The sequence below is a fragment of the Cupressus sempervirens genome, chromosome 8 (assembly GCF_028749045.1).
Source record: "Cupressus sempervirens isolate cs-2001-9-10 chromosome 8, ASM2874904v1, whole genome shotgun sequence".
NCBI classification, from domain to species: Eukaryota; Viridiplantae; Streptophyta; class Pinopsida; order Cupressales; family Cupressaceae; genus Cupressus; species Cupressus sempervirens.
In genome coordinates, this window is record NC_143125.1 from 111,835,933 (window position 1) to 111,848,033 (window position 12,101).

At 35.8% G+C, this 12,101-nt stretch overlaps 1 protein-coding gene across 6 annotated transcripts in view; it reads right to left on the reverse strand.

The window, feature by feature from the left end:
• The window catches only part of LOC149541831 (BAG-associated GRAM protein 1-like), a 257,279-nt gene that overhangs the window by 138,111 nt on the left and 107,067 nt on the right, over positions 1 to 12,101 (reverse strand). For all 6 annotated transcript variants that reach the window (XM_089796903.1, XM_089796905.1, XM_089796904.1 and 3 more), the window contains 2 exons: positions 6,166 to 6,195; positions 5,920 to 6,019 (listed from right to left, as the gene is read on the reverse strand). In XM_089796903.1, the coding sequence (XP_089653029.1) occupies positions 5,920 to 6,019; positions 6,166 to 6,195 (130 nt within the window). The remainder of the gene's footprint in view (positions 1 to 5,919; positions 6,020 to 6,165; positions 6,196 to 12,101) is intronic.

Here is a 12,101-nt window from a genome sequence, read left to right on the forward strand (position 1 = left end):
AATCTCGTTCTCTAGATACATTAGCATATTTTAGTCATTTGCATTTGCATGCAAGAGGTAAATCTCATTCTCTAGATGCAATTACACGTGACACACTTCAAAAAAAGACATGTTATTGAGTTGCACAACTTAAGTGATCTATTTAGCATATGTCCAATTGATTATTGAGCAAATATCACTTTAAGGGGTCAAATATAATACTTAACACATATATTATATTTATCATGTGCAAATACTATTCAAAAAGTAATATTTAACTTAAATGTTTTAAAATAAAACATAAAGTAAAACTAGTGTAACCCGGGTGGGTGCACCTGGGTCAAAACCCCAGCGCACCCGGTGCGGGTGCGTCACGCACCCGAGTACACCCACCAGTAGCTTTTCCACCGCCGCACCGCTCGAGCACCCAAGTGGGACGTAGTGCTCGGGTGCTTCCTGGGTGCGCAGGTGCTTCTCGGGTGCTCGCGGGGTGCTTCCTGGGTGCTCGCGGGATGCTCCGAGAAGAGGCCCAAAAAAGTTTTAAAAAACAAGTGTTTTTGCATTTTTTTTTGTTTTTCTTTTTTAAGTATGCTAACCCTAATAGGTTGTGGGTCCCATGTGGTCGATTTGAAGGCTTAATAAGACCAATAGACCTCATTTTCATTTCACCATTTTGGAGCAGCAAGGAGCTAAGTGAGAAAGAGTGTTTGGAGGAGCTTGTGAGAGATTAGTGGGTAGTTTTGCAGGGGATTGCAAGATCAAGATGAGCAAGAGGAGCAAGAAGATTTGATTTGGCAAGTGTCTCCTCAAGTTCAAGCCTTCAAGGTAGGGTTTTTTTATTTCACTTAATTTTTTTGGTTTAAAAAATCAAATTATAATTTTTAAATTTAGTATTTAGTATTTCCTATTTAGTTTTACTAAGTTACTTTCAAGTTTCATTCTTGAATCTTGTTGATAGTTGATAGTTCTTAGTTCTATGATTTTTTATTTTATTATCTATATTTATTTTTTATTTTTTTCATTGTTCTTAAAATAAAAATATGGCAATATGGCATATGCTAAAACGTATTTACTAAATACGTTTCACTATATGCCATATTGCCATATTTTTATTTAGTATTTACTTTTAGTATTTAACTTCATTTTTTAATACTTAAAATTTTTAAATGGTAAATGCTAAAATTAAATAGTAAAGTTTTAAGTTTCAAATTATTTTTACTTGGGCTGAAATGTATCATGATCAATTTTATTTTCATTTTGTGAAATGCAGTTTTATAAATGGCTTCTAGATCCGGCCAAAGTGTAGAAGACATGAAAATTAATGAGCCAAGTGCATCTAATTATGAGCCTGAACCTAAGCCTGAAGGAAGTGATCATGGAGCTGATGTAGGTGGTCAATCTGAGCCTGAGGAAGAGCCTCCTTATGTTGCACCAGGGGTGCCTTCTACTGATTGCCCTTCAGAGATTTTGATGAAGTATGCTAGGGGTCCTTATGATCCAAAATCCCCTCTTAAACAGTTTGCTACAAAAATTACATGCCCTACACCTTTAGGTGGTGGCACACGCAAATGGAAGTGCAATATATGTGGACCAGAATGGTTTGGCAGCATTACAAGAGTTAATTCACAACTTCTTTTTTGGAGTGGCTATGGTGTGAACCCATGCATATTCTTGTCAAATCCTGAGAATGTCAAATACAGAATTGAAATGAATAAACTATGGGGCATTCCTGATGATAGTGATGTTCTAGTGCCTAGATCTTTGTCTGCTAGGCAACAAGTACAGCATATACAGCAGTTATAGGGGCAGCAAGATACATCTACTTGTATCTTGCATCAGAGAGCAAGGACTATGTCACCTGCACCATCATTCTCCTCACCTACACCATCATTCTCCTCACCTACACACAGTTCAGCAGGGGAGAGCAGTAGGGGGAAATGGAAAGCAACTCCAAGTCCTAGTGGTAGTAACCCCATTGCTCATTTATTTAACATGCATGCAAGGGACCGGTTAGATGATGTTGTTGGTGATTTCTTCTTGGCCAATGGAATCTCTACAAATATGCCTCGATCTCCCTATTTTGTGAGGATGATGACCATGGCAATGAACAAGGGAGAGTCATCATACTACAGTGTTGGATAGAGCCTATGGCAAGGTTGGGATCTTGATGAAGCAAATGAAAGCATGTCGGATGGAGTAGAGTTACAGCATTATCATGGATGGGTGGATGGACATTAGCCATCATCCACTCATCAACATTATGGTTACATGCATGGAGGGCCCATACTTTTTGAAGGTAGTTGATTGTTCAGGGCATCATAAAGATGCTGATTTTCAGTTTCATGTGCTTAGGGAAGCCATTGAGGAGGTTGGACCACAAAATGTGGTCCAAGTTGTGACAGATGCAGCACATGTGTGCAAAGCTGCAGGGAGGCTTGTTGAGACAGCTTATAAGCATATTTGGTGGACTCCATGTTGTGTGCATGCCATGAACAATGCACTCAAAGACATGGGAAAAATAGAGTGGATTAGAAAGGTGGTTAATGATAGGAGAGAGGTGCAAATGTTTATCTGCAATCACCATACATCACATGCACTTTTCAGGAGCTTTGCAAAGAGGCAATTCCTGAAACCAGTTGAGACCAGGTATGCATCATATTATATTCTCTTGGAGAGAATGATTGAGTTGCAAGAGCCATTACAACTCATGGTTATGACACAAGAATGGAATCGATGGCCTGAGTCCAGAACAGAGCAGGGGAAGAGGGTAAAGGAGACAATGAAGAGTGATCAGTTTTGGAGTGATGCAAAATACATAGTCTCCATCATTACTCCATTGTTTCAAGTGATCAGATATGGAGATGCAGATTCACCTAGCCTTCGAGAGGTTTATGAGGGCATTGATTCCATGCTTGGGCAGATGAGAGCTGATGTGCGTGAGAGAGACCCCACTCTAGCATTCTATACGAAGCACATTGAGCCTATCATTCACCACAGGTGGGAGAAGTTGAACACTCCTTTGCAAATGGCTGCCTATGCATTGAACCCAAAGTAGTACATATCTAGGCATGGTAGAGTCACACCACTTCGGGATGATGAGGTGAAGAATGGGTTCTTTCGATGCATTGCAAAAATTAATGGTACTGAGACTGCTAGTGAGATTCGCACGGAGTGGTCCGAATTTGCTAGTCTTTCAGGTAATCTTTAAATCTTGATTCAGTGCTCTAAACTCTTTATAATTATAAGTTTTTTTAATAAGTAATTGTTACTTTACTTATAACTTTATTTAAGCTATTTATAATTTTAATATTATGTTGTAAACTTTAAAACTGGTAACTTGTAGGATACTCGGATATTGCAAAGGTGGATCTCAAAACCATGGCACAAAAGAATCCCATTTTGCGGTGGAAATGTCAGGGGTCACAGAAGTTAAAGATCACCTCACTAGCCATCCGACTGCTTTCTCAAGTTTGTGATACTAATAACTAATTCCAGCCCTTTATAATCTTAACTTGAAGAGTTCTGCCTTGCTGATTTTAATTTATGATTCATTGATTCAATAATTATTAATCATCGATTTACCATTTATCATTTGTTACAAATTGTATGAACATTTGTAACTTGTAAGTTGTAACTTTCAACTTTGTTATCTCAGGTGTCTAGCTCCTCAACTGCAAAGAGGAATTGGTCCACCTATAGCTTCATTCACTCTGTTAAGAGGAACAGACTTACCTCTAAGAGAGTGAAGAAGTTGGTTGTTCTACATGGTTACTTGCGGCTCAAAGATCGCTAAAGACGTGAGTACAAGGAGAGCCCTACAGCACGATGGGATGTCGAGCCAAAGGATCCAGCTCAGATTGATGAGGATGCCAATGCAGAAGCCAATGTAGGGCTAGTTGGTGTTCCTTTAAAGGATTAGGATCTTACCCACGAGGAGTCTAGTAGTTCCAGTGATGAGGACTTCGGCATAGAGGATGATTAGAGAGCACTTGAGATGATTCCATTCTCATTATTGGCATTTTGTCATTTTGTTGATTATACTCACTTTGATATGGCTACGATACCTTATTATTATTTCACTGTTTCATGCTATTCGGCTCATTGTCATCATGAGCATCTTTGATATATGATATTCATAGAATCATATTTGAACAATGAATTTTGAATCTTGCATCTTAAACTAAGTTAATTTGTCAAATGGTCATTAGTAATGGTTATGAAATTTCAAATTTCAAGTTTGAACTTATGGTTTGTGAATCGCATTTTAATTTTGTCTATTCATTGCAGTCAACTATATTTGGTATGTTAATGTCACATTGTTATATAATATATTGAAGTATCATTTCATAATTAGCATTTTCAGTCATATATATTAATAATATTATATATATATATACTTTGCAACCCCCTCCCCACACTCCCCCTCCTCCCCCCCCCTGAACCCCCCATCCACTCCCCTGCCACCACACCCCCACCGTCCCCCGCCATCCCCAAATTGAGGCGCACCCGAAACTCGTCCCGACGTCCCCCCGCACCACCACATCCCCACGCCAAGGTAACACTGAGTAAAACTCAACATTAACTTAGATGTTTTAAAATAAAACATAAAGTAAGACTCAACTTAAAGTAAAACTCAACAATTGTAAGTGAAAACATATAACACAAATAAATAAACAAAACCCCCCTAAGTGTTTGAAATTTTGACAAAAACAAAAAAAAATGAAAAAAGAATTTATAAAATTAAATAAATAAATGCAAACGAATTCATACAAGGAGACAAAAAGAAATGAACTTACCTCAAATGATGGAGACTTACTTGGTTTTCCTTCGGCTGTGCTCTTCTTCCTTCAATTGTTCACAATTTGCCAATCTTGGAGACAGTTCCACCTATTTTGCAACCTTTACAATTTGCCAATCTTGGGGACAGTTCCACCTATTTTGCAACCATATTGGAAGCATTTCATTTTCCTTCTTTCGGGGGAGAGCAGGGGGAGGCAGGGACTGCACGTGATGTTTCCGAACAAGGACAGCCTGATTTTGGCCGAGTGCGTATCCCCTGATAACACAACGCCTTTCATAAAAGCTACAGTATTAAATGTGCTGAAAACTAAAAATTAGTCACTTAAACAGAATTGCCCTTAATGACAACTATATATTCTCCTTTTAAAAACAATTGATATTAACTAGTGGAATTTTGCCTTGTCAAAAAGCAATTATAAAGAAACAGATGTAAACATATAATGAAATGAATCTATTTAAATTTTTACATCAGTTGGCAAATATGATGTATGTTGCATGGACTATTGTTGTAACCACATTTCATTGTCCTCCAGCCCCCTTGCTTGTCATCCTTCTACTCATATGCATTACTAGCAAATGATATAAAGGGGGATCATCTTCTGATATATGTAAGGAGCTTATTGTGAAAGAGAATGTGTAGCCATGTACAGTTGTTATAGATTTATTTAAATAAATGCATTCTGATTAATTTTATTTCTGTGTAACAATACTTAGATGTCTCATATATGCATAGGTACAATTCATGTTCATGCGAATTGAACGTGTACACTACAACTGCTTTGAAAACTTATTATGACCTCCATCATGATGATCAAACACCTACATCAGTTCAATGACACTCACATATCAATTTCCATCTTATATAATCCATTAACTCATTTACGATGTGACTGACAGGCCTCTTCTAAGACCTAATCTCTCTCCCTTATCAACATAGTGCATAACTTCCAGTCTGAGTTACTTGTCTAGACTCCTAATGCTTGATATGTCATTGTTTCTCTATTGAGCTGATGATGAGCAAAGAAAGAAAATTTCTCAAATGCAAGTAGAATATCAGAAATAAATATTTAATTTTTTATTTATTTGAAGATTGCACTAAACTTCGATTAATATATTTTAAACTATGAGATATGTGTTTACCGTCTGGACTTGCTAATGGAGGTACTCCATGGCCCCCAGCGCCAACTCGAAGAATTATTGTAATTGAAGGGTTGATGACTGCATGCTGACTTTTCTTAATCTGCATATAACAAAGTTGCAGGGGGAAATGGGAAGTTTAGTGTACTACACAACACACCAACAAATGGAAAAGAGGAAAATACATTAAAAGGATTTCTGGAAGTTAAAAATTAACCATTTGTAAAAAAGAATGTAAATTATTCATACCTCTTCAATGTCTTCAAATCTCAAAACAACCTTGATTTGTGACATCCAAAAGAAACAACAGTATAAGTATATAATGATTAATTTTAAATAAAAGAATCATCAATAGCATTCTTGCCTCTACAATTCTGGAAGTTAAATATAACAGATTGTTCTCAATTCATGACCAAAATTTCTACAGCACATCAAAAAGAGCCTACAATACGCAATCTAGTCGTAAACCCTACGACCCAAGATCAATTCATCAGATAGCATTACATGCATCATTACTTTATAATTATGTCATTCACATTGTGTTAAAATAACCAGAGGACCTCTATGGGCAAGGAAGCTGAACCCTATCTCCCTATCCTTCAGCTATGTCTGAGCAGCACATAGCTACATGGAAACAGCAAGAATCGGAAAAAGAGTACCAGTTGAACTCACACCCTATGCAAACCACCTCCTCCTGCTATCAATAAGTGGCAGAGAAAAACTAGCTCCCAGAAGTAGTCTCACATTATGATGGAAAGATCGTCACATACTTGGCTGCATATTATATAAGCAAGAATGGCTTGCACTTGAAGGAACCTCATAATTTTTAATGTCATTATTGTCAACCCAAAAAAGATAACTTCATGGAGTAAGATCACTGCTCCACTGTAGAAAAGGAATTCATGTATTATATGCATAGTCTCTCATCTGAGCCTCACACCAGGAATACTTCCTTTTTAACGAATGTAATAGGATAAAGAATTAAAAGAAGGGATGTCACAGAAAAATAATGGTGAATCATAACGAAATGATCTGAAAATTCCATCTCATATTTATTTGAGATTAATACAAGAAAAGTATACACTACAATTTTCTGAAACTATTAAAATGATATTTGGTTGTCAATTGAATCTTTTGTAAAATGCATTGTTATGAATCACGATCTCTTGTAACCAAAAATATAGAGATAGAATTCCTTTATCTCTAATACATAAAATCAACCCTTATTTGGAGTTTCAAGTTGAGCTAAACATATCTCACAAAAGTGGAGGCTATCAAGAGCTGGTCTATGCCAAATTACGTTGCAGCATTAGGTAAGTAGTAAGTACTTTCACTGACACGATGTGTATGATAAGGCTTTTGAATATTGAAGGATAAGATTTGAGTTTCAAGTTGAGCTAATGAACATATCTTGCAAACGTGGAAGCTATCAGGAACTGGTCCATGCCAAATTAGGTTGCAGCATTAGTTAAGCACTTTCACTGGCATGATGTATATGATAAGGCTTTTAAAATATTGAAATATAAGATTTGCAATGCTCCAATGCTGGCCCTAGCTAATTTGCACCTGCTATGGAATTCATCTTGCTGCAAGGTGCGAAACCGATATGCTACTATTCAGGGGTCATTACTCCAGCAGTGAAGGAGTATCCGGTGAATGATAAGGAGTTGTATGCTTTAGCCCAAGCAATCAAGAAATAATGGCATTACTTAATGAGAGGGAAACAGATGCACACACAGATAATAAACCTTTACAGAATTAGCATGCTCAGAAATGGTTGTCATAAGTATGATGTTACAAAAGGATGGGCAGATTTCTATAACTTCATCAGGTGATCAAATACAAGAATGGAAGTACAAATGTGCTGCCAAACATGTCTATGCAGCCTATAGCAAAGCCCATATCAGCTATAACTCTGATCATGCAATTGGAAACATTTACTGGAGAGGCCTATGAAGAGGAATACGGGGAGAGAATTGGATTTTCTGGATAAGTACAAACAGCTCTGGAAACAAGGTTTTGCAAAAGAAAGGGAAGATTTCTTCCTCAATAATGGTTACTTTATAGGTTGGGCAAACAATCTGTATCTTAATCAGGTAATTTCTATTTTCTAGCTAGTGGAGACGGAATGGCAGTACATTAAAGAGTGTTTGGCCAACATGGATACTTGGGCCAATAACATTGAGATGTGAAATGTGCTCTCCTTGAGTAACTTGCTTGAAGAAGAAAGGATAACAAAAATTGCAGACTTGATCAAGATACACAGAAGAAGATTAAGATCCAAAAGGAAAAGGAGGTCAAGCAGGCACAATGTTGGTAGTCTTCTGGAATTCTGTGATTATCAGTGTTGTTGGCTATTTTTTCCACCATCAGCCCATCACAGATAACAGATCTGAGAAATCTTCATCATGGGCTGGAACTCTACCAGGGCCAGCATATCGTGTTTCTCAGCATTTGTGGCTAACACATCGTATTATCCTCCATACTAGTGGATCCACCTAGCTTTTACTCGTTCGCTCACTGGAGCTTGTTTTTCACCTTGTCGAGCTTTTGAGTTCGTTTTATTGCATTCACATCGGCATTTGTGGATAACACGTCATGTTACCCTCCCTACTAGTTGGTCCCATGGCGTTCACTTGTTGGCTTGCTGGAGCTTTCTTTTCACCTTGCCAAGCATCCAAGTTCCTTTTTACTGCATCAATGTCATGTCCCTTAGTTAGAACTATAATTATAATTTCCTCCTAGAAGAAAGGTTTAATAAATAATAAAGATATTAAATAATATCAACATATATTATTGAATATAATATTATTGACTATTGATATAATCATAAATGAATATAATATATTAATAAAGTATGATATAATATTATATATAATCAAGGTCACCGGGAGACGGGGAGACTTCGAGGTCTCCAGTACTAGTACTGGTACCGGTACGGCAATTTTATTTTATTTTTATTTTTTTAATAGTTTAAAGAGTCTAATACTAAAAGTAATTACAAAATTTGAAAATAGTAATACCGTAAGACTAAAGTAAATAATAATAGTAATGTCACATTAAAAATTAAAATAGACTCATAGAGTCAAAGATTTCAAAACTCACATGATCACAATATTGTATCTCATAGACATATTTGTTCTTCGAATATTGCATATGATCACCATCATATCAGATTGATAATCACTGAGAATATCATTACATATTCAAATTTTAAATTCAAAAAAACAGTTTGATGCTGAATTGCCGATATGCAAACAAAAATGAACACTTTCTACAATAAACAAAAAAACAGAAATATATCTAGTATTAGTATGTCGATGGTACTATCATCTACTCCACAAGGTTGTGATCATCCATCTCAAATTCTTCAGCTATCATGCTCTCCAAAAAATCATCTCTCCAAAAATATTTTAAATGATTTAATCATTTAAATTGTTGAATAAAAATATTTTTTTAAAGTGTTTATAATGGTTTTAAAGTTATTAATTTATTAAATTAAATATTTTAAATGATTTAATCATTTAAATTGTTAGTGGTCTTAATTTTTGTATTAAAAACATTAAAATGAGGGATAAAATATATAAAATTATTTAATATTATATTTTACATTTATATTTTACTAGGAGACTTCGGGGAGACTTCACTTTTTGGATTAGGAGACGGGGAGACTTCAGGAGACTTCGTCATGAAGTCTCCAACCTTTTTTGAGGTCTCCGGAGACGCGAAAAGTCTCCGAGACGCGACTTTTAGGGGGGAGACGGGTCTCCAGGTAACCATGTATATAATATATCATAGTATATATATCAATATATCAATAAAATAAGATTATATATTAATATACATACTAAATAGTAATACATCAAATATTATTATCATATAAAGATATTATGATAATATAAAATAAAATAATAAATAATAAATAATACTCTTGAAAATTATATAATATAAATTAATTCTCTAATAAATAGTTTAAGTAGTATTGAATCATAATATAATAAAATTAAAACTAAACTAAGGACATCTAAAGAGTCACAACCTATGTTCCCCGGGGACGCGTCCCCCCCAAAAAAGCCAGCATTTCGAGGATGGGGACATCCCCGTCTCGGGGACTTCATTGGAGACTTGCATCCGTCCCCAATTTTTTAACACAAAAAATTTTTTAAAAAAACAAAAATGTCACTTTCGTCGTCCCCATTTGCCGTCCCACGCCGTCTCCAAAATTGGCAAAAAAATTGCTGTCCTGAAAACCCGTCTCACTGTCCCCTGCTGTCCCCGTCCGGAAACTCGGGGGAACATTGGTCACAACCCTCTAGACATGATAGCCATGTAAGAGATGTCAAAAGAATTATTTTGGATTATCAAAGATGAACAGAAAATATATATACAAAATTTAGAAGGATGAAATGGGGACATTACAATATCAAAGCTTCAATAAAAATTAAATTGGGGATTAAATATTTCAACCCGATATATTTATAACACCTATACACATAGAGTTAAATTTTGTAATGTTCATATAGTAAACGGAAAAATTTGTGTGGGCCCGATTTACTGCTTGGATGCCTTGTCGTAAGTTGAGACGTCAACCTTTGGGAATTGATTTTCGGCTTATATCATTTCATTTTGAAAAATCACAAAATACATTATTTTGATTTTTTACAAACTTTGAAGCAAGAATGTATTTTGTGCTGAAACTATAGTCCACGCAACAAACTTATCAATTTGAGCATGTTATTGGCTAAGTTTGAACCAGAGAAATGGCGACGAAGATTGGAGTATTGATGGGTTGTCGGAGCTCATTGTAAATATAGAGACGAGACATTCATATTGGACGCATAGTATAGTTTGGGGCATTAATTTTTGGCAAGCACTAGAATATTGCTACCGAATGTGAACTTTTTTGCGCCGAGCCTAAGGTCATATGAAGAGAGCATAGGTTGTGCGTCATCTTTAATTTAATGCACATATATATGACACTACTACTTGGTCGACTTTTCTCTGAAGTATCAACAGTCACCAGAATTCAAACAAGAACTAATCTTCCAAATTACTTGATGATTACATTAATGAATGGAAATATGTCATAGATTGGTGCTCGATGATTGTGGAAGATGTCCTGAATCATAATCATCTTTTAAGTGTGCACAGCATTGAGAAATTTGCATTGCAGGTCGGGAGCAGTTATGGGAGCTAAAAAATAGTTCATATTATTTGAGTTTTTCATAGGTTGAATGGTTACAAGTCATGCAATTAGTGATTAATAGAAAATCATTGTGCAAACAAGGCTATACTAGATTGGGAATCGTTGTTGAAAAAACTCGAGTTCAACCATTTCTTTAATTGGGAGTTTCAATAAGAGTGATTGTTGTATTAGGTTTCAAAAAAAGGCGATTGTATTATGGGCAGGTTTTGAAACGATTGTTCTTGGCTCAAGGAAATCTTGCCGTAACTATTTTTGGGAGAACCATTTCAGAATGTTGGGCAACATGGCATCATCGATACCCATCTGCAACTTTTGCAAATTTGGAGGTAAAAATAGAGTGACGAGGTTGTTAGCTGGAAATGAACATTCTACATCTCAACATAATTGAAGAAGACAGATAGCAAAATAGGACATTGTGGTTGTGTTGTAACAGCTTCTAAAGTAACACCACCATGCTAGAACAATTCATCTTCAAAATTATATTTGACGTGATAGTGAAGTAAATATATTATTTGATAAACATTAGAAAAAAGATTCATTTTTATCGGGCCTCTTGTAATATAAAGGTAAACGACAATATAGATGGAGTTATTTGATATGTCATAGAAGAATACACAACGATGACTCAGCAGTAAATTTTGGGAGGGTTTACTAATATATTTTGTTGGGAGGCATTAGTGAATAACCTCAAACTTGCCGAGTGATATTGTCTTTGCGATGATGCCATATGCGCAAGTGCAAAAAACTCTTCCAGAGCAGGGACAAACTATATTCTCAACTACAACCATATTAATGAACTCTAGAATTGCTATTCTGTGCAAAACGGTGAGTATTGGAAGTTGCAAGTCTTCAATATTTACTGAAATTGAATTTGTGAGCTGAATATTCTAATGTTGTATATTACAGGAGCAACCTTTAAATTTGATTTGTATGTGTTTGGGGGCCACAAGCATTGAGCCAGTCTTTTCCAGCTATTCTA